This window comes from Melanaphis sacchari, unplaced genomic scaffold (genome assembly GCF_002803265.2).
Source record: "Melanaphis sacchari strain LSU unplaced genomic scaffold, SCAv2.0 Contig1_pilon_pilon, whole genome shotgun sequence".
NCBI lineage: Eukaryota > Metazoa > Arthropoda > Insecta > Hemiptera > Aphididae > Melanaphis > Melanaphis sacchari.
This window is the reverse complement of record NW_020270976.1, coordinates 2,918,148-2,944,163: the sequence shown is the minus strand read 5'-3', so window position 1 is coordinate 2,944,163 and position 26,016 is coordinate 2,918,148. Positions and strand designations below refer to the sequence as shown.

At 24.0% G+C, this 26,016-nt stretch overlaps 1 protein-coding gene across 3 annotated transcripts in view; it reads left to right on the top strand.

Moving 5' to 3' along the window:
• The window catches only part of LOC112593138 (allatostatin-A receptor-like), a 189,788-nt gene that overhangs the window by 32,217 nt on the left and 131,555 nt on the right, over positions 1-26,016 (top strand). For all 3 annotated transcript variants that reach the window (XR_003114582.1, XM_025337445.1, XM_025337446.1), the window contains exon 3: positions 12,634-12,834. Coding sequence is in view for 2 of the 3 variants with exons in the window: in XM_025337445.1 (XP_025193230.1) it covers positions 12,634-12,834 (201 nt within the window). In the remaining variant the exon portion in view is untranslated. The remainder of the gene's footprint in view (positions 1-12,633; positions 12,835-26,016) is intronic.

Below are 26,016 nucleotides of genomic sequence, written 5' to 3'. Positions count from 1 at the left end.
TTTAAAGTTCATATTAAAGTATAAAATTTTCAATTTTATTAGTTAAATATATCTAAAAAAAAATAAAAACTATCAATTATATTTTACTAAATTAAAACTTAAAAAATAATTTTTTTATTAGCAAATACGAAAGTCATCGAGGTCGAATATTATGAATACCTATTTTTAATTAAAAATTATTAATTTGTTTTTCATAACTTTGCACAACAAATTTAACTTACTATATATTTAAACAATATTTATCTTAAAAATGTTGATGATGTTTTTAAATATTATTACATTTTACTGTTTTAATGTATTACAAAATTATAAAAGTAAATGTTTACGGATTCAATAAAACTTAATATTATTATTAGATGTTTTTGTACTATCTATAATATATTTATAAAAAATATATTATATCCAATTTATATTAGTATAGTATTTACTTTATTTGTTTCTGTACTATATTTCAGTAGGAAAAATAAATAAAACTAATCAATTATATTGCATCAAAACTGTATGAGAGAAAAATTTAAAGCAATCAAATACATAAAGCTATATATATAAACAACTTACCATGTTATATTTTATACGTGAATATAAATTATTTATTTATTTAGAAAGACTGTTGTAGTATTTCAGATAAACTGGTTTTCTTTTTTCAATTTTTACTTAACATTATAAACGTGCATACTTTTTATTTGACGGCAAATCAACTAAAAATAAATAAATAAAATAAAATCAATAGAAAACTGATTGGCAACAATATTTACTTTTTTATCTCATTATGTCCAATTAATGTGAAAGTTAAAATAATACAATTATTATTTATTTCATATTAAATCCGAATACATTTTTATATTTTGTGTATTTTTTTTTTTTATGTTTCTTGAGAAGATAATTTTAAATATTGAATTCAACTTAATTTAATATATTTTTTATGTAATTTAAAGATTATTGTATAATACTATTTGACAGTAGATTAAATTTTTTTTTTCTACGAAATTGACAAATAAAATATTTTTATTAGGCACATTTTTGTTTTCCTATAAAATTCTATATATTTAACATGTAAACTAATTATTTGTATAATATTTCAAATAATTTCATAAACGTAGACAAATTGTTTGGTAAACCGTTCTTTGAAGATAATGAAGGAATCCAATATTTTAAAATTGATTATCAAATTAAACTTCGTTTAAAGTGTTTAAGACAGTCGAATTAATATCAGATTCCACCATATCTTTATTAAAGTCATTGTTAGCGCGGTGAATCAAGGAACCGCGGAAATCAGACGAAGATTGATTGACTTAAAAGCTTGAATAGTCAGGTTTGCATTAAATGGTTTGGCTGTTACCCAATTTTTTGACATTATCTCCAAGTCAGTGTAAATTATTTTTCATTTTTCTTTATAAGAAATTTAAAAACCTACACAAACGATTTTATGATATTATTATCTATTTTTATAGATTTTAATATTTCATACTATAATACATTTTGAACTATTATAATTAGGTATTTATAAATTTTAATACACAATATTATGTAAAACTTGGCATCACACAGAAATTATAACTTTTTGGTAACTAGTATTTTTTTCAAAGTTCACATTAAACTATCATAAAATCTGTAATACAATTTAATTTCACATATCCAAACGTATACATTATCAAGGAGGTTAATTTAAATAATTACATTCAATATGGTACAAGTATATACATAGATAAATTATTTGGGTTCAACACACTATCGGTAATATAAATATATAATAAATATAGCATATAAAAATTATTTAGATTTATTTGTATTTAGGAATTTTACCGATGGCTATTATTATCACACCAATAGTTTTCACTGAGTAGTTATCGGGCATTAGAAATTTGACGCTTATTAGTTATTACGATATTTTATAAACGCGCAATATACCTACACGTCATGATTTATTCGGAGCATAGAATTACCGTCGACGTGGATCCTTCAGTACTGCGAATTACAACAATATTCGATAAACGTTAAACACAATAAAATGTATATAGCTTTGGATAATAGATGACTGTGCGAATAAATCACATACAAACAATGGAAAACGGACTCGGTGCCCATACGGACAGTTGTACAAAGACGTAATGGTTGCGCCATTTCGTCCACCGGTGACTGTAACTTCCCTCGTCTGCGGGGAATTTCGAAATTTCACGAAGGTGTAATGATTGATACTCTGCCCTAAACGACTCCGCTGTATTCACACACGCACCCACCAGTTTCTTACCCTTTTTTAATGGATAAGTACCTACTACGCGTATTCATACGGAACACGCAAAATGCGTTACACGGATTAAAGGTGCGTGACGTATACTTTAGACACTTTGTCATCTGTTGTCAGTCTAAACAGAGACACCCGACGAATTAAAATTCAATCAGCGCAAAAAAAACCGCCAGGGTAACCATATATACTATGAGCTTTACCCCGGCCCTTTTCCCCGATCAATAAGTGATAATGACCTTGCACATACTAGGTATATAAAAATAACACGTTTAATCGGAAAACATTATAAACAAATTTGTAAATTTGATAGTTTATAAACTCGATACAAATTTCATTATGAAATTACACTGAAGACGTTTTCGTGTTCTAAGCTAGTTATCTGCATATTATTATACTCGTTGTGTGTATCATAACGTTCGTATTATTTATTTATTTTTCACAAGATGACGTAGTCATCGGTTTACCAGTATTCACTAAGAAGTAATTATAAAATAGCTATATTTATGAATACATTAGAGCGTAGGTAGTCACGTAGAACCTTACTCATTATTTCCAATTATGGTATTCAAATTAACATCATATTATTATGTACACTCGGAAATCGATATTATACGTTATATTATAATATTTAGCTGCGCCTGGATATTCATTGACGGTATGTTATCGTTTGACGTCGATACTTAAAATGTTTTATTGAAGCTTCGCGCGATACTAGCATCAAACGCTCTGTAGCACTCAATGGATTTAGAATTAATTTTTTTGTTTGTAGGTACTTACTGGCTAATATTGTTTTTTTGTCGTTAACATGAGTAAATGACAGTAAAACCATTTAGAATGATAATTTTAATGGTTATTATAATTGTTGTTGTCAATACGAAACTATTGACATTTAATTTATAGTCCTAATATTATTTATTGTGACTAATAAAATACCATATTCACACCTCCGGGAATCCCTTGATCAAATTTATCCTGATCGTGGACTCACCGCAGTAAATACACATTACGTATATGTTAAGAAACGCGAAACAAAAAAAAATTACTTTGGTTCAATCAATACGTAATTAATTAATAAAAATAAAATTGGTGGTAATAAAATTTGTACGTGTCGATTAATTGGGGCGCTAGAGTCCGAGATATCTTGTCGTGTGACGTTACAAGATCGCACAGTGCGGAGGTGGTCTTTACTTTTATACAAGAATCACCTACGCGGTTTAGGTCATTTATTATAATCAACAAATATTGAAAATAAAAACGATTATCATAAGTATGTGGGTTTTCATGAATGATGGTACGTTTTTTCGTTTTAATAAATTTAAATTTACGTAATTCATAAATATACGTAACTCATAATATAATATATTATATTTATTATTTATCATACAAATAACTAAAAATAACAAAATAAATATTTTGAACAAAAATATAAAATTAAATAAAACAATTTTGAATAGCTTTTAGAACGTATTTCTTCAATATTTCGTCTTAGTATTGGAGCTATAGATTTTAGAATTTCAATTTCTTTTGGGATTGTTATACTACTATATTCGTTTTTATTTTTTTTTAGCTAAATCGAATACTTCTTGAATAATTTGTTTTCGTCAATCAGTATCTGTACGCTCATACAAATTCTCCATTGTATATTTTTCTAATGGTTTACAGTACCATTTTATCGCCCACTAGTTGTTTATTTATATTGTGGTTGTGGTTTAATATAGCCAAATAGATCTTATATACATACCTCTTTATTTTAGATGTATTCGCTTCGATATATATTCTAGCCTTGCATTACGATAAGATTCCTAGCAGCCGGTATACACAGATTTTTTTTGTGTGTGGCAAATCTTTTATAAAATCTCTGGCAGTTATAACTTTTTTATGAATCATCATCGGATTTTAAACATAATTTTTTATTTATATCTTCGTCTGTTAATAGATCATGATTGCATATTCTTGTCACTCGGTTTCATTCTCATTCATGTTAATTTTTTAAGTGATATAGTATACACATGCATTTTTTAATATAACTGCCACACATCATATTTATGTTGTATTTTTCGATGTTGTTTTTTAATGTAAAAATCGAATTTCTTTATGTCTATCATTAAGTAATAATTTAATATTACAATTTTTGTTTTTTATCAATTCATATTGATATTGTTTACAGTGGGCTCAAAACTATACGGAAGTATTAATATAATTAAATATTTGCAATACATTGTCAAAAACAACTGCTATAAAATATATTTTGTTTATGCGAGAAGTGAGAACACTTCTTATAATATAATACAACACGTCATACTTAAAACTAGGTATTTCGACTTAATATAAAGTAGCCAAATAAGTGTGTGGACAATCAACAAAAATTATTTTATTAGAGTAAATTAATAAAATAAAAATTATTATTACATTATAATATATAACTCTACTTGGTAAAAAGATCCAAATAATGAAAATATAAAAGTTAAAAAATTCGTTCGTTTATAAAGACGTGTAAATGTAAAATGCAGTTGATTTTCGTTCGTTAACATACTTATTTTATATAGAAATCACAATTGTTAAAATAGAGTATTTTTATTCGTCTATTATTTGCTGTGACTAGGAAATATTTATTATAACATTAGTTTATCATAATATATTTATAATTGTATAACACCTTGGTTGATTACAACAACAAAATATTAATAAATAGTCTAAACCACGTTAGCGATTCTTGTATAAAATTATATTATATAGCCGCCACTAATCTTGTGACTTTTCGAGACAATCTCTCTTGTGTTATAGAGCCTCAACTAATAATTAACGTACACACATTTTAGTACCGCCGTCATTTATATTAATCAATTATCTTTAAGCTAAAATAATTTTTTTTTGCTCTATGGTTCTCTAACATTTTTGATTAAACAAATCATTAGTTTTTACTTTTTAATCACATTTTTTTTCAGTTTTTTTATAATGCCATAATATTAATAATTAATAAATACCGGCGAGAGGTTTACTTCATCCAGTTAGTGTTATCTTTAATAATCTTAGACTGGTTAACATATTTTTAATTTGATATAACATTTTAATTAACCTATTTATTTGAATATTATCTTAAACACATTATAATACATTGTAAGTAGGTAGGTAATTAGATTTTACAAGATTTAAGACAAGACATTAGTTAGGTTTGTTAAATTATAATTTTTTTTTCTTTGATGTATTTAACATTAACAAAATTTCTTAGCAGGTGTTTCATTGCTAAATAATTTCATTTTATTATAATTTAATAAACTATTTTATTCAATAGCTGTTAAATAAATACCATCCACAAAAATGCTGTTGTTCCGATTTTATTTATTTTTCATTGTAAATAATTTATGTTGTAATATTTACCTTCAAGCATTTTAATTTATGTACATTATGAACGTTAATATAATATAAAATATTTATTTTTTGTCACAAAATCAAAAAAGCTCATATATCAATGGGTATTTAAAAATAGAAAATAAAAGATGTACAATAATACAGGATTAGTATTATTTTAGTTGGTGAACTGTATTAAATAGCTTAAGCTTATTATGACTATATTATTATTATTGATGAGTAAAATTTTATTTTTTAATTTACATATCTGTATGCTACTCGATTGTGATGTTATCACTACTTCATATCATATTTATACAACAATTAATTATTGAGAAGGAAATATACAATTAAAATCATTAACATTTTAAATAAGTTATGACAATTACTAAATAGGAAGATTGTTTAACAGAAATGTTTTAAAAATAAATTTTGCGTTTATTTTAAAATAATCTATAAATAACAGTTAGTGGTTATAAATATTATAACGATAATTATAATTTTATTCATATCACTGTTAACTAACAATTCGTTAATTAACATTATTTTCCATTATTATTTATGTTCGTGTTTTATATTTCTATAGTTACATATTATTTTTTAATATACTATCATTTTTTTTTTTTGCATGAAATAATTATCATTCCATAACTAGCGGTTTATAAGACCTTAAATTTAACATGACATATTATTTTTGAAGGATAATTTTTTGTAACTCAAAAAATGTTGAATACTATGATACAATTAATTTTACACTTATATCAACAAATTAATTTTAATTATAAAAAAAAAAATAACTATTTTAAACAGGTACTTCATATTTTTTCCAGTTAATTATTTTACAATAAAATTCTATAAATGATATAATATTATTAATTAATTATTATTTTTTTTTTTTTTAATATAAATTATTTAACTCATTAGTTGTAAGTCTATTACTTTGCATAATTTTTTTAAATTTTATACAGAAAATATAGAATTTCTTATGTTTAGTATATAATTTTTAGACACAAACATTAAACTTTTAATATTTCATTCTTACCACGTTCAAAAATTCTTGAATTTCAAAAAAGAAACTATAAATATAAAATTGTATCTTAATACATAAATGTAAAAAAAGATCAAAATCAAAAATTAAAATTATGCTTCTAAACCATTTATCTAGACTAAAATCCATTGATGTTACTACTGATTTGTGATTTTTACTAATGGATGATTTGTTTTCCAATCCTTTAAGATAGACGGTAGCTATAAAAGGATTATGTACGACTTAAACCACCAGATAGTATAGGTAATCAGATATTTTCAGTTGTGGCATGGATAATGATAAGGAATGATGGTGGATAATTACCTTTCTCTCTCACTAAAATCCAAGTAGAACTTGGACAACGATATAATAAGCAAAAGTCGATCTGAGGATCCAACTATCTAGGCTTAGTCACTGGTCATATCCAATGACGCATGGGGAATTACGACGATGGGAGGGGAACCGTAGATAGGTATAGCTACAAATCGGAGTCATCACAGGACAATGTTATCTATCTCTCGGGTGATGTTCGGAAAGCTTTTATGTACCCACGAATCTTAAACTCGCATTCCTTTAATGACGTGGTCATTCAAGTTAACTGTGTACAACGGTTCTATGAAAAATTCACGGTAGATTTTTTTTGGGCTGGTCGTCTTCTCTCTTCGAAATGTGACGTCTCTTGGGGACCGGCTGTCATACTGTAGTTGACATGCGATCAAGTGGCTTTCGGGGTCATATTGATCTGCTTTCAAATATTGCTAAGTGACATTTGTATAATAATATAATAATATCACGACAATGTATAATCGCTAAGCGTTAACTTTCTTAGGCCACAAGAGTGAGAGGAATACCATCATTTTTAATCTATACTATTCTATTGTTATTTATTTGATTACCTAAGATAATAAGCTTATTATGAGACAACCATTTATCAGGATCATTAGTTGATAGCATTGGACTGTTCAATTTTTTTTTTTTTTTTTTTTTTTTTTGTCTCAATGAAATATAGTTACAAATATAAGTGTTTAGGATTTTCTCATTAAATTAAAATAATCGTTATTTATTTATTTTTTTTTTTTTATAATGTCAAGTGTTTGAAAAATATTTAACTTATAGTCAAAGAGAAAATATGACATCCATTCATGACCAAAGATTAATAAACACAATATTTATACACCAATATATTTAAGCTTTTCAAATATTATTTGAAATAATTAATAATGTATTATTTGTATAGTATATTTTTGGTTTCTGAAATTATAAGTAGCTAATTTAATAATGGTATTTTATTATTTAGATTATGACCCAGAAAAAAATCTGTACAGCATTAACAATACAATGAGAGGTCTACATATTATATTAAAAAACATGGTTTTAACAAATATGAGTATAAGGTTTCTAGTATTAAATAAATTATAATCTCAAATTTAAATTCGATATTTTTCTTAAGATAAGTGTAAATAATTAAATAAAAATTAAAAATTAAGATTTTGAAGAAATAAATCATTAAAAATGTCTGTTTTACAACCATCAATCACTGTTGTGATCAAAATGTTTTAATACTTGTGTTGTTTATTTATCATTTTGATTTTTATGGGTACATTTATGATCTTTGCGCTGATTTCTTTATTTAAATTCATTTGAAATAAATACGTAAAATATTAAAAATAATAATTTTCCTTCAAATAATTGAAATAACTAACTTATTTGTAACACTAAAAAATATATTTCATAGGTACTTGAAGCGTATCGTTTTTATTTATAACTTTTTATGCAGATTGAAATTGTCTTAATTAATATTTAGTCCACATTTATGTTATTTTACTAAAATTCTATTTACTCCAGTTTACATTGTCGGAATTGACTCAAAAAAGTATAAGAAACCATTCACAAAAATTTGTTTAGCATACACAATTACTAATAAAAGTATATGTATATTATTTACAATATAACATATTATCCTTAGAAATAAATGCCGATCCACTTGATATCTTCTTACAAAATAGCTGTAAAACGTATAACGAAACCGCAGTTCGATTTATTTATTATTGGTAACTTAAAAAAAAAACAACAAATAATTCATTTTTAACTTTTAACTTATCGCATTTAGTATTAAAGGCTTTATAATACATTTATTAAAATCAATAATTAAATTTATTACATGTCATGTGATTTTTTCTTAGAGGCTTGATTATATGTATGTAGCTATTAAAAAAATATATATGAGTAGTGAAAAAAACAAATATTGTTATAATTCATTTTTCTTTTGGTAACTTAAAAAAAAAAGTTAATACTGCATGTATTGTTCAAAAAAAAAAAAAAACAATTATTATGATATATTACTTATAAAAAAAAAAATATTTAGACATATATTTTTTTAAATATGGTACTTATTATTCATGGATTTTTCTGTAAAATAAATGGTTTTTGCAAGTATTAAAATCGAGTATTTAGAATAATTTATTATTCAAAAGCAAATTTTGATTAAAAAGTGTATTTTTCATATTAGAATGTAATATCAGAAATCAACTACTATACTAATTTCATAAAACATTTAGGTAAAATGGGTCATATTATAGTTAAAAAAAATATCTTTTAATTTAATGTCTTTGGATTATAAATTTGTGTGGTTTGATTAAAAAAAAATTAATAGAGAACTTATAAATACATAATTATTACATAAAATGATTTCTAATTAGTTCAGTATTAATTTAGAAATAAAAATAACTTAAATTATAGATTCAAATAAAGTTATTAATTTGCTATGTCCTTATTTCTCTTATTACGTACCTATTCCATGTTATTTATACTATATTATAATGATTAGTTTGATATATTTTCTGAAAACTACAATAAGATATAGCTAATATAAATTATTCTTCAAAAATCAAAATAATGTGTTACTTTTAAATAATATTGAACACAAACATAGAATAACTTTAAAGTATTTATATATTACTTGAATATCATAATCAAGTAAAAAATTAAAAATTAAATTGTATCAATTTTACATTTATACGTATTAAATATAAATGAGTAATAATATTTTACTAATATTTGGGTAAAAGTAAAAAAATAGAATTACAAAGAGTAAGTGATTGTCAGTCAAAATGATTACGAGATGGAAATATATTTATATTTTTCATACTGTTATTAGAGTACAACAAAATATTAAAAATATAAACAAGTGAAAGTCGTAAATCACTTAGTTGACAGATACACATTTTAACATACTTATATTTTTAGACAATTTATGTAAATTCTTACTCTTTGTATAACGTTTCGTTTAGATTTAGAAATTTTATTTTCATATTTATTTATTGATATATGACCTAATGTATAATGTATTATTCGTACCTATAAAAATCATTATGCAAATTAATTAAACGTTTACTCGTGCCCATTTGACGGTATGTAAGAGTGAATTTGGCCATTTTTATAATTGTGCTAGTTACTATAAAAATATGTTAAATATTTTATCAACAGTTTGTGTTAAATTTGAGTTGATTTTATCCATTTTAAATTTGATTTTATTATTTTTTTTCTATAAAATATAAAATATTATTATAAACGAAAAAACAATTAAAATGTCAAAATAACTATAATTTAAATCTGTTATTTGTGGTCTGGTGTGGCGCGGTGGTTGACCTCAGTCACTAATGTGTTCTGATATCAAGTATCGGCCGGCGTCGCTAGCTCTCGGATGGGTGATCACCCAAGTTCTTAGTGACGAATCCATGGCGTACACACATACACACACGTGTTTTAATCAAACCTTACACAAAAAATCTACTGTTTCTATGCATAGCTAATGGTCTTAGTTGTCGGACTTAAATAAGATCATTATTAAAAAAAAACCTGTTACAAAGGTCTGGAATAAATCTATACTATTTTAAAAATTATATCATACAGGTATATTGTTAAATAATCATTACGAACATAATATTATACTGCGATGTATTGATAATAAAGATGAAAAAAATATGTATATTATAATAATATTCATGATCATTAAAATAATATTAAATTACTATGGATAAAATTCCAAACTATAATCTAATACATATTGTGTATATTAATTTAAACCGTGTGCATGTCATCAAAATATTATTGAGGATGTTAAGAAACTTAAGATGGATTAACTTTTGCGGATTTGCTTATTGTCATTATTTTTGTATTTTTATAACTGTGCTCCGTAAAATTTTATAGTTTCTCTAAAAATATTAAAACCTTAGTAAAATTATATATTAGGAGAAAAATAAAATAATTATTTTTTTTTAATTAAAATATATTTACAATCTGTTATTGAAAACAATAAATAATAGTTAACAAAAAAATTTTATCATAATAAGCATAATATGAATAGTTTGTGGAGGGAGTTATTCATTAACAACACCTCAGAAACTTTTTTATGACAAAATAACTGTATTTTTATACTTTTATAAATAATTGAAACAAAAGAATAATTATAATAATAATCATATTATTTATAAGAATACAATTATAGAAAAACTTTTTTACAGGTGGTTCTGTATTTACCCTCAAACCATCGTTGTTAATTGTTAGGCTAAAACTCTTTATAAAGTATTTACAAACGTAGATGACAAATTTTACAATTTATATTCTATAATATTATAATTATTAATTTGTTGTATAAAATGAATAAATCCATTATTAATTAGAATTTTACAGACTAATATATATTTTTACTAGATTGCAGTTATTTAAATATTGAGTTTTAGATTAGTTTCTAATTTATAATAGTTTTTTTTTTCATACCTATATAATAATATATTTGTATTATATTTTATGTAATAATATACCGAATATCATTTTTTGAATCAAAGAATGAAAAAAATTAGTGGCTTCTAGAAAATTTTCAGAATATACAAAAACGTAATTAAATAATTGAATGCAATTTACATAATATGTATGGTTATAGTCTTATAGAAATTGTGTTGATATGATTTTTTATAGCCAAATCACCCAAAAAATAAAACGTTCTTTAATTTTTCATATCGTATCATACCATAAATATTATGAATCTTGAACATAGTTGATATTTTATGTAATGGTCATTTACCGAGCTAGTACTTATTTAAGTACAAAAACCTTACTGGACATAAATTTAAAACTAATTGTCAAAACTTTAAATTTAATAAAACCAAAAAACAACACGGATTAAATTAATACTGATGTTTTTGTAAAAACAACAATTTTAATTTTATTTACATTTTGTTGTATATTTCCAAGAAATTTCAAATTGATTTTATGATAATATAGTTTTACTAGTATAATAGTTTACTATACTGATTTTATTATTAGCTACGAATAAAATAATGCTTTGGACAACTAAAATTATTTAAGCTTCATCGTTTTATTTATTGCTATAAAAATAGGTTTCACATATTTTACGAACAGAAAAACAATAATAACACAATATAATAGATAAACTCTTTCAAAAACTAAGTCTATTCGGAACTGTTATCGGTAAAAACAATAACAGAGATGATACATATGTAATAATAACAATGAAATAACTTTATTGTTTTAAACTTTTCACAATTCTATTTTTACCCATAGTCCATAATATATGTGTTCCTTACGCTAAGGTAGGTAATAAATATTAACGTAGAAGATATTATTCAAGTTATATAATTAATTTCATATATTTTTGGTATAAATTTATAGCATAATACAATAATATTATGTTTAAAATTATGATTAGACTTCAAAACATTTCTTTTACCAACAATACAATATAATATTGTTTGTACAGCGCAAATGGTCTATACATTTTTGTTGCTATTTTTTAAACGTGCTTTGATATTTTAAACTAATTCCATTCAAACGTCCGATGGCCTGCAATATCATTACACGGGTATACGCATAGTTGTTATTATATTATACGCGTATTGCCTTACCGCATAACAATATCATTGTTATTTTTTTTACATATTCTACCACTTTTGCGTACATGACTACAATCGATTGTGTTTGTCGGACATTTCAGATATTCTTCTTTCTTACGTCGTACGCGATACCACTGGCAATCATATGCATCCTCTACGTGCTGATGCTGATGAGACTGTGGAAAGGAGTGAACCCTGGCGGGCAGCCACCGTCGGCTGAGAGCCGGAGGGGCAAGAAGCGGGTAACCCGGATGGTCGTCGTCGTGGTCGCCATATTCGCTTTCTGCTGGTTTCCGATACAGGTACGTACAAATAATATTAATATGTATATTTTTATACGAGACGATTTCACGATCACCATCGTCGTTTTGGCACGATTGTTTAGACATAAGTTTTACGAAACGGAGTTCCGTACGATACTCTGTGCATTGTTATCGTTTATTTATTACAATATGCTGTATTACAATGTAATTAATTATCAAGGATTAATAGATGGACAAGTTTATGATAAAAAAAAAAAAAAAAAAAAAAAATGCATTCGAGTTGGTTAAGTTACTTTTTAATTTTTATAAATATTAACTATGTATATACGATTAAATTTTATACTATTCTTTTGTATTGGACACTAGCTGTACCTAGCAGTTTAGGCGATTACACGTTGTGTCAACTAAATTATTAAATCAAGTAGGTATTATCATTTAGTGTTTTTAATCAAAATGTTTAATCATTAGATAACATTAAAAAAAAAAATGCATTTTTCTTATTAGTATGACAAAAAAAAAAAAAAAAAATAAAAATAAAAAAAATTAAAGTTATATGATTATAAAAATATAAAATTCGATAAATTTTTATACTCGTATGATTGTAGTTTTTGTATGTTTGAACAAAACGACGTAAACAAGTTTTGTTAATTTACTGATTTTAAGTATAAAAGGTCTTTAATATTTGGATGATGACTCGGCAAAAATGTAAATCATAATTTAGTATTCACTATTTTAACAACACAATTGAGCATACATTATTTAAAGCAATGATACCACATTTAAACTGACATTTTATATAAATTATTAGTTTCGCGTATTTGTTGTATAAAAGATATTATCACATAGATCATATCTTATTATGTACAATTATCGAAAACTTTATCGATTTATAAATTTGTTATGTTGTAAAACTTATGTTAAAATTATCACAATATTAGTTTTATATTATATGACACTGACCATTATAAGCTTAACGAACTCATTTAAACATTTGGCACTAATCAAACTTTTACATTAGACATTAAAGTTTTCAAGATAAGTAATTCTAAGTAATTCCAAAATTGTAATTGTGTTTGTGTACTTAGTAATATGTTTGATTTTTATACTCGATAATACGATTAGGACGCAGTAGTGTTATTCTCGTTTTATCATTTTGATTCGGGTTTAATCTGTCGACTATCGTACTTGTTCCTCGATCTCAGTTAAAAGCTGTTAACACTGTCTGGTAGCTTTTGTTATGTTTTTTTTTCAGTATCGGTTTTAGTTCTAGTAGTACTTAACTACTGTATTGAATTTATAAGGAATAACTGACTTATGTTAGGCTTTAAGTTATAACCGATATTAAATGATTTAAACTTTTTTTAATTTTTTTTTCTTTAGTGTCTGTTCAATTTTTATACATACGCAAAATAATAATATGTATTACATTTATATAAATATAAAATATAAATAAAAATAGATATTTAAATTCTTAAGCTTCACTAACCCAAAAGTACTTTGAACAATTCAATATTATTAGTTCATCAACACAAATTCTTATATAGAAAAAATGATTAAAAAGGTAAAATAAAAAATTTAAAATATCTTTAAAACCCGATCTTTTCCATTTAAAAATATGGATGATAATTTTTGTTAAGATTATATGAGAATATTTAATTTCGATTCCTATTATGTACCAGCTCCCAATAATTTAAAGAATTTTGTTATGCAGAACTGACGATTTTCGGTTTAGTTCCAGTCCTTAGAGGTTAGTATTTGCTACTTCTTACGTATTACAGTACACAAAAGTTGAACTACCACTCATCTATAAATCAAGTTAAAACGCTTTATTTGAATCTATATTTTAATATTAATTGATATAATGTACAAGTTAGCATAGGACGGTAATTTAACAGAATACGTACTAAGAGCGCCACGTTTATCCACTTTCCCGGTGTGTTTTTCCCATAATTTTATTATTATTATCGTACTACGATCATCGCTGTTGTTGCTATTTTTATTTTATATTTTTTAATCCGATTTTTCGCTTTTCAAACATGTGCCTCCGTGATCTGCGTCACTAATAGCAAAAATCCTTTAAAGGCTGCCAATACTTTTAAGGAATAATCCAGCCACCTCTTTCGGTATCATAAATATAGTCTTTTATTAGCTACCATAATATGCTAGTTTAAGAACATAAAAAATAATAATATAGTAAAATAGACATATCCTAATATGTTATTTGCTTATATTATGTGTCTAGAGAAAAATAAATTACAATTGGTTGTGCCAACGAAAATACATTAGCACAAAGTCATGACAATAGTTGTTCAACAACGGTTTAGAGTTTAGACGATGTTTAAGATTTATTTAACTGTGATTTTAATCTGCTAATTATACGAATGTCTTCATATTTTTGAACAATTCTTCCACTATTTCTTCAAGATTCTTAGCTTAAATTTTATGAATAGTAGACTTTTATAATGTATTAGATATTTTTCAGTATACGTTTTCATTAATAATATATTGTTAATAAATTTGATTTTTCAATTTTTATTAAATCTGATGTTGAAGGAAAACAGTTTCATAATATAGTCACTTAAAGCTCTTATCAACTACCCACCAACAACTAAAACTTTTTGGTATAGCTAAGTAATAAAATTATTAATTAAAACTGTTACACTTAACGAGTTTGTCTTCAATCACAATATATTTTCTGTAAATATAATATTAAAATAATAACATGTCTTATATTGACTTATGTGGTGAAATTATAACACTATTTTCTATACTCTAATATTGTAATCAATAAACAAGTTCAAGTATCTTATACTAGATAATTTTGAGTAAAAAATAGATTAATATGGAAGTTTCCCTATATTTTAACATGATCGAAGGTTATAAGTAAAAAAAATTAAATGTTACAAAATATACTATTATTTTATAATCATTTCAACTATTTTAATATAAATTAACTTATTTTTCATTTTAATGAATTATGCTTGTTGGTAAATAGCATTTTTGAAAACTTAAAAATTCATCTTTAAGTTTATTTAACATAATTTTGTAAGTTGTAAAGTAAATAAATAAATTTAAAGTATACTAGTAAACTTTCATCACAATTAACTTAAAAAGTCTCTTTTCAAAACATAATAATCTTAGTCATTTTTTATTTTTTTTTTCATAATATTTTAGATTATAAGTACTATGAGCACTACTCATTTATTATATTTAACACGATATCAAGACTTTAAAAAACAAGAATATTTAAGTTTACTTAGTTTATTGAAGATTTTATCAAAACACATTAATATACAGTTGTAAATATGAACATTACAAAAATATTCTTATTTCTAAAAGTAGAGCGGATCACATAACATGACTTATATAGTTCACACAATTTTTATGATAAACATTTAATTAATTTAATATAGGTGCTACGCATATTAAATATATATCTACGTCTCACATGTATAGAATAAACATAACATAAAAAAACATTATTTTGTATGAGCTGTTGACATTTTTATAGTGTTATATATTACTTATAGACTTATAGTTATACAGACTTAAATTCTAATAATAGTAATGCATTTTAAAGATGTTTAAAAAAGCTAATATTAAAACATTTATAATGGATTATCCGTGGTTTTTATAAGTAAAACTTTAAAACAAGGTTAATAAAGTTTTATAAGTTAAAAATATAATATTAAACACCTAAATTGAAATTAAAAAGTAATTTTGAAATACATTATTAAATTTACAAAAATGTGTTAGCAAATACAAACAAGTAAAAAAAATTAAAAAAAAGTTTACGTGCAAATTAAATAAATACACATATTATGTAACATAATAATGTATTCATTTATTGTCATATATTTCATTGTGGTACGCACTGAATTGTAAAATGAATAATATCATTTTGAATACGGAAACAACATTTATAATAATACGTCTTCACGATGCTTATACATTTTTTCTCTGACAATTTAAAATTGATATCAACATTATAGTCTCTCGTGATAAGAAAAGAAAAATGTCCATCTCTATACTATAATCTATTTAACAAAACTAAAAAATGTACATATAACACACACTACAATTGTGTTATATTACAAAAGTTTTTTTCGTATTATACTTTATTTTTTTATTTTTTTTTTTATACTTTTGCGCGTGTATGAAACTTTTTATTTCTATTATCATTCTAAAGAGATGAAAGAAAATAATTTGAGTGTCAAAGAAAAAGTAGTTTAATGTCCTACGATTTCTAATCGCAAATAGCTATGTAGGTATGAAGTAAACAGTCACTGAATTGTGTAGTAACTGTATATCCATTTTGTAATAGTGACAAAAACGTAACATTTCTATTATTTTTTTCATTATGTATCTCAAAACTATTTTTCTTATATCTCAAAACTATTTTTCTTATTATTTATACTCCTGTTTTAAAATTGAAAAAAAATAAAACTTAAAGCCTAATAATAGTTTTTTCTGTGTGTTTAAAACAACTTTATTTCTAATTTTCGACTAGAACAATCGTTGTATCTTGTATATATCATGATAAGTTTTAGGAATGGTCAAGGAAATAAAGACAAACCATAAAGTTAAAATTAATATATCATAACTTAGAGTTTAATCCACAAAGTATGCATGTTTATAGGGATATAGTATAATCAATAAAAAAAAATATGTATGTTATTTTGTGGATATGTATTTATCTTTTATTATGATTAACATACTTATATTTTTTTTAAATTAATAAAATCTATTTATAATTTAAATAAAAATTTTACCTAGTGAGTTTGCTATTAAGAAGAAGATTATTTAATAAGAAAATAAAATCAAATATTAAACAATTTAGACTTTTATCTTAGATAGGTTCACACTTAAAAAAATTGATTCCTCTGTTATATGTATCTGATTTCTGAATCGTTATTAAGATTTTTGTTTATTTATTTACTTGATATTGATAATAACTATAAAAATTAAATATTAAACATTATATTCATTTAGCCTTTCTTTACATAATATAAATAGACAATTAACATTTCAGTTTTAAATCTAAAATAAAAGATACCGTTAAGAATTCATTTTTTTATCAATATAAAACCAACTTCATTACTATTTAGTACTAAGTGATTAATACGGTAATTATTTGCTATTTTTTTTTTTTTTTAAATTAGGAGTTGTACAATTTGTATTTCACTTCTTTACAATTAACACACATGTTATTTAGGTTAATATAAAATAAGATAATACAAAATCAAATTCAATAAAATAAATTAGCTAATTCTTAAATAACAGTGGAATTTATTGAAGAATCCATCTATTGATGGAATTTCATAACATGTAGCAATGGCAGTTAGTCAATTAGCTATTGATTGTTTTAACCTCATGATACTATGTTAAGTTAAATAGGTTTAAAAGAGGATTTTATGTAATATTATTATCTTATATTTTTGGTTTTTGTAAATCTTGGAGAACAGCGGTAATAAAATATGTAAGAGCGAAAATTTTATTATTTTTTATATGAGTAGATTAGTCTATAAATATAACTATTGTTTTCATTGATTTTTTGTTTAAATCATATTATTTAACGTTAATGGGTACTTATTTAAAATCTATTATTATTCAATGTAAAAATACATTATTTATATTTAAAAATTAACTGTTTTCAATAAATATTTTCTATAAACCTATTAAAATTAAATTGAGCAATAATGATTTATAATTTTAAAAATTAAATATACTTTTAAGATGGAATAAAAAAAACAACTTTTATACGATAGTTTTTAATTGCTTTATTTAATATACCAAATTGGCAGAACTTATAAATGTGTTGGTTAAAACTTTGAGTTCGTCATATATAAGTGTAAAATACCTAATTTAAATAGTTATAATAATTAAAACCATGTTTATTTATAATATACACAGATGAAACAATTTTAATTTAATTAAAAATTTAATTTTATAGGCCTATCAATAAAAAGGGGGTAAAATAATTTAAATTAATTAAAAATTATTCATATGTAAATAAATAATATGAAATAATATTTTTTTTATTCACAAAAGTTTCACAGTAAATATATGTAATTGAAATGATTAACTTAAAAAAAAAAATAATTTATAATTAAAATAACTCGTGATTTAAAACTACAAATTATATCTATGGATGTAAAGTGTACTAATCTGCAATTTATTTAAATTCTTAATTTAGCAAAGTAATTATTACTGAAAATGTATTTAACTAATACGCATAAAATTAATTTATTTAGTTATGCCTGTACTTATATAAAATACAAATCTTAACTATAAAATATTATTTAAATTGCTTATTTTAATGATAGTTATTATCATATTAATTAATTTGCTATAATAGGCAACGGTGTAATATTTTAACTGATTTATATCCTAGCGATATTTTTGTCATCAGTCTTAATGTCGTAATGTCGTTTTAATTTTTTTCATTAATGTGCTTACATTTCTACACCAGAAGTGATAATCTTTAACAAAAAAAATATTGAAAAATGACTTAAAAATGTAAATATGACATAAAAATTAAAAAATGATTTAAAAATGACCTTACAAATTAAAAATATAAAAACTTACAGATTATTTAAAATTATTGTATTGTATTATTAAAAGATACTTAAAGTATTCAAAATTAAATAAACAACGACTATCGAATAGTAAATATTTATAGTTAAGAAAATTTTTCTTCACGTCTACTAAAGTAATTGGAGTAAATTAGATATGAATCTAATCTTTAGCACTAAAGTCATCAGGAAAATACTCACTTAAAGTTTCTTCACTATTTAGAATTTTTAAAATTGTTAACAACATTTGAAATACAAAATGTTTCTCAAGTATAGACTTAAATTTGTTTTTAACACTTCGCTCAAATACCATTCAGAAACATAAGTTATACTTAATGTCTTAGATGTTCCAAAAAAAATAATTTAAAATGCATACTTCTGGGCCCTAATCATAATTCTTCAATCATACTAAACAAGTGAAAAAAATCGTTCTGTTTAATTACTTGTGCATAGCAACATTTCACTTTGAAAATTTGTTAAATATATTTTACATTTCCATAACTGTACACTAATGGAAATATATATTCATCTTAAACACGTTAACTTAAGATTTGGAAATTATATTAAATTCAATTTTCTGTGAATATATTACATTCAAAACAAATATCTATACTTATTCTGTATAACATTATCTACTAGTAAATCGAACTAGATTACAGATGACAAATATGTATGCCGATGTTTCCTTCATATATATTAAACTCTCTGTATATTTCTTCTTCTCTCCACGCTTTATCTCCTTCTTATCAGTAGTTTTCGAAAAATTAGTATTTGTTGGATAATGTGTGCTTACAACATTATAACGTTATAATGTCTTATTTTACTTCATTTTTCAGTAGGATCAAGTGCTTCCTAATACGTTTATGTAAAAAATTATATTATAGACTATATTTTACATAACAATAGAATACAATGCTATTTATAAAACTGCAAAATTGTCATTATTTTGCAAAGTAATCGATTTCCGAACAAACGATTATGATTTATCTACCGTTGCTTTCAAATTCATAATTAAAAGGTAACCCTTTTTTTTCGCTGAGATGAATGATACGGTAAAGAGTGCCAAACCTACCTACCATCTCTTACACACCTCACCTTTTCTTGACTGTTTTTTTTTTTTTGTTTTTACCTACAACCATGATTTGTACCTCACATAATTCTATGGCGGCGGTTTTATCCCGGATTTAATGCAATTCATTCATTAAAAACGAATATCGTGTCCAATCCTTGTGCCTTTACTGACCCGCGTTGTGGCATTATTACTATCGCATCATTCGTAGCGCGTGCGTGCCCCTACAGCCATTTACAATAAAGTGATTGATTTTTCGTTTCATTTTGTCAGTTGAACTGGCTAAAGTGCGTTTGTCTTGTCAAGTACAATCCACCACCGACTCAAACTATAAACGTATCACTGTGTATGGTAGTCACCGTAATACAGAGAGATGTTGGAGGAAACGAAAAACCCCTGAGTAACTCACACATGTTACTATATAGTCTGCTCATGGTAAACGACGTCAGTTCCGCGGAGGGTTCATTCAGCGACCCTATGCATAACACTTTTTAGAAGAAAAATGATTAATGTGACACATCATTGAAAATTGTAATTTGTACACAATCTTAAAGGTAATAATTGACCATGATAATTTGGATGAATCAACTTGGACTATAGCAGTAATCGAAAATAGTGTTCATACTTCATACCCACTCAATTAATATTTTCCAAACACTTAATCTTAAACTTGTGGCTGACATTAGCATTTCATATTATATAAAAACGACGTCGATCGCTCATCAAGTTAAAATGTGAATCAATATTACATAATATAAATTAAATATAAATATATTCACATTCAACAGATAGGTAATCTCTTGGAGATAAGAGGGAAGCTAACTTGAAAAACTGACACTATACGTAATAGTGTAAAGTAATTTAATGCGGAATGATTTATTTTATTTTATTATAACCAAATAATCTAAATTTAAATGGATTAAACAGAGCTATTCTTGAACAACAACTATAAATGTATTTAGAAAATCACAGTTTTTTCAGTTTCATATAAAGCAAGTTTAATAGCTTTTAAAACCGTTTAACATAAACTCAAGATTTCTGTGACACTTAAACTGCTTAAATGGTTATATATAGCCTCAAACAAAAGGTTCGTATCGTGTACTTACAACACTGATTAAAAGCATTCAATTCATTTTTATCAAGACTTGTGATCAAAAGAGTGGCCAATACAATAATTTACTATATCTATTTTGCTATATAATGTCGTGAACAAAAATAATGTCAATGAATCTTCGAGACTACATTTTCACACACTATCAAACGAATTATAAACGGTAGTTTTAACCGAAGGTCGATTAGTGACTATGTGTGAACAGAAAATGTTAAGCTCGTGATTTTCTTTTTAGATATCGAATCGACCATTGTAGGTTTCGAAGTATACGGATAGGGCCATAGACTTTATTCATCTGTAAACTAGATATGTAATGTTGTTGATGACTATGCTGTAAAGCTGTTCAATAGAAATTCATCTTATTACAAATACAGTAAATTTACAAACGATTAGTGTAGTAATATGTCATTATTCATAAATTACACATTTATTTGTCGATAAAACGACAAGCAATTATGTCGGGAAAAATTTATCTAACACTCGAAACACAAGCTGAAACATTTACAATCTCGTTAAAACATAAATACTTTTTACTCGTTACATATATTTTTGATTATTATAATACTATTATTCATCAATCAATAAATTCTTAATCAAAAAACTTTAAAATTGTTTAAAAGTGATTTTGATAATATTTACTTACCTTAAGCAATCGAGGAATTTTAATAGTGATATTAGTTTATAAAAGTCTTAAAAAAAAAAAAACGATAAAATACGTGTATTTAAAGATAATCAGTGTGGGAAAAAATGAAATAAAATTATTTTAGTAATTATAATAATCTTCAATTTAACCCATGATGATTAATATTAGTCTTATTTTAAAAATACTTAGAAGAAATATCACAAAAATAGCAATTGAAACTTTGTTGCTTACTTACTTATTAAATTGTGCCTACACAGTTAAATATATTGAAGATACACTATATCTGTTATATCAGTTGCATGAATATCTAAAATACACGTGTATTTTAGATCATCACGATGTGACTAATAATTTATTGCTATTGATTTTGGACTAGAGTCGTATTTATCGACCGAATGCATTTACTGACGCATTTCATCCCCACGTATTAGTCTATTTACATATTTCGCTGTTGAGAATAAAGGTGAGGAAATGCAAAACGAATTTTTAATACCGGTATATTTATAAAACTATTTTATACATAATTATAAATCTCATGCTATTTTCAATTTGAATAAGAGAGGATTTATCAAGCACGCTCGTTCCCATCATTGTTATTCTTTGAAAGTGAATTTTTCAAATTCTTAATTGGAAATTTTATAAATATATTTAAGAAACGTATTTTCAAACATTCAGATTTTTTAGCTGATTTAGATAGTGTCCTATAACGATACCAATTCGTTATTCAAACGTATAACGCCTTTTTTATTGTTAATAAAATTGTGAATCAGATAATTGATTTTTAATATTTTATGTATCTTTATTGAAAAAATATTAAATCCTTATATCGTATACAAATCAAAATAATTGAAAATTTGATCTATATGTTACTTACAGTTGAAAAAAAAAACAAAAAAATTTTAATCAATATTATTATTATAAGAAAAAATAGAGGTGAATATGAATAGTGAATAACATGGTATAACCTAATCTCTGACGGTCTGCATAACCGTTCTTCACAAAATCTAAATTCTTAAAACATAACGATTGTGTTCGTTCAATATAAAATAGCTTTAAAAAAGCTTCCTCTATACACATATAGAGTGGATCCTGTTATTTTTCTTTTTACAATGTTGATTAAACAAGAAAAGAAGATAAAATCGTGCGCTACACTGTTTATGTGTATACGTAAATACATATATATTTTCATATGGTTGTTACGCTAAAAATTATTCGTATAGTAAAATTGACAAAAACACGCAATAATTTTATTACTCGTTAAAGTCCATCTCGTTTTATTGAAACGTTTTGCATAAAAAAGACATGAACTTTTTAGCCAGTTAAATGGTCAGATGGTGTCACCGCATAACAGCCAAAATATTACGTTCTAAAAACAACGAAACTTTACGACCCAATTAGTAAGTTTTTTCAGTATCTGGTTCAATACGTTAAGCTAAAATAATGTAACGGGCGAAGGTTACATATTTTTTATTTATTTTTTAAAATGATATACTAATAACTAATAAGCAATAAAAATAAATAACCACGCGGCACTAAAAAAGTTTTGAAATTTAAAACTATAGATTTATGATTACAATTTTTCACAACATTATTTAAGCGTAAGAAAAGTTTTTATTTTTCTTTAAATATTTTAGATTTAAATTAAATGTATTGTTTTGATAATATTTTAAATATATTATAATAATAGGTACTACATAGCATTATTAAATAAAATATTATACTATTGATCGTTTATGCATAATCAATATTACAATTATTCATATACCAATATAAATTAATACAATACTTAAAAAATATAAATAAGCTAAACATTTCAAATACTAATAATACAATAAAAAGGTTTCAAAACAAAAGTGGATAATCAATCTTTTATATAAAATGTTGATAAATGTAATGTTGATAAATTGTCTAACTGAACAGTTTCAAATTAAAAAAAAATCATAAAATACATCAGTTCAAACAAAACTATTCTCAAAATCGAAAAATGAAAATGATAAATAATAACTTAAAACAATTGATAGTATTTAACTATTATTTTTTTATGGTTACTAATATCATAGTTTTTTTGTCAACTATCCAAAAAGTATTATTTTATTGTTACTGAATTATTTTTCGGGTTAATTTTTTACATACTCGTGAATTAATAACTATTTAATCTTATTTTTTTTTATATATGCAGCTACAGAATATTAAAAAGTAAATTAAAAAAAAAAATCGATATGATATAGTTATTGGAATATAAACAATATTTATGTTCAAGTGGACATAATAAAGGACATTACTTTAGGTTGCTTGCACATAAATGCATTATGTAATATAAATAAAAAAACAAAAAAATAAATATTTTTGAATAAAATAAATATAAATAAAGTTTCTCAATCAATACACGTGAGCTTTCTTATTAATCAATCAGAATGGACAAAATTTTTTTTTTTTAGATTGAAATCGATACATAAATATTTTTATTTTATTTTCTTTTGTAACAATATAATCAACGTCGTATGTTCAGATTCCACGTAGCCCGCAATGAAATCGTCGAAAAAATTATCACTATTACCAATAATTGTAATAAAATAAATATTGAGGATTAAATTCAGATGCGGTTATCCGTGTTTACTTTCCGACATACGATCAATTATTGTCAAATTAGGTTTTGAAATAAAAAAAATAATATTAATAATAAAACCATCGACTTTGCTCAAATGACGATAAGTATATAGAATTCATGGTATGAAAATATTTCTGGTTAACGGAATAGTTACGGATTTTCAGAGCTCCATTTATCACAAACTCGTTAAAGTGTTGGACAGTCAATGTCACACGGGGTCTCGTCCGAAAATAATAATAATAATATAATATATATATATATATATATATATGTGTATAGTATATATATATATATATAATATATATTCGATCTTTATTTATTTTTTATTTTTTGATATCAATCGTCTTCTTTTCATGACAGCATGCCACCCTATTGAATAGTTTGGTAAACGATAGTTAGTTGTTAATGTCATTTTACAATGCCTATATTAATATATTATACTACGTATATTCAGAATGTCTCGGCATATTTGTTCTCGTCGACAATTATTTCTTTCAAACTTAAAACATAGCATTTGAAAACTGTAGGTTTGTTATGTGACTAAATCTGAAATCGAAAAATTAAAAAAAATATATATTAAATTCGAAAACACTTACTTGAAAATCGACTTATGATAATTATTTATGTAAACATTCTTATACTTGATACGGTAATGTCCATTTACTATTAATTTAAGTATGTATGTATATTATATTAAAATATGAAAACATAACAATATAATAGGCAGATGGATATGCACAATGATAACCACAAGCTTAAGTACCTGTAAAAAAAAAAAAATCAATTTTAATTTTAACACTTTCCACACAATAGAATATTTTAATATTTTACATTTTCATTTTAGTATAGAAGGGCCAAAAAAAGGGTAAAATGATCGTTGTATAATATAATATAATGTCCTAAAGGCAGTGGAATATAATTTAATTATGTATGTTCATAATATAAAATAAAAATATACAAAATTATAACGATGGTATTATGAAGGAAGGAAAAATGTGATTTAAATATCATACGATTACATAACGTATGTATATTTTGTTCTGTATAATTTCGCTAAAATGGAATAGATATATATATATATATATATATATATATATTACCGTGGTAATTTTCAAAGCTATCTATTGACGTTTTAATACTTCTACGTATTAAAAATATAAGTTTCACGTAAAATAATACAATTTTATGTAGTAAAACTTGACTACAAGAACGATA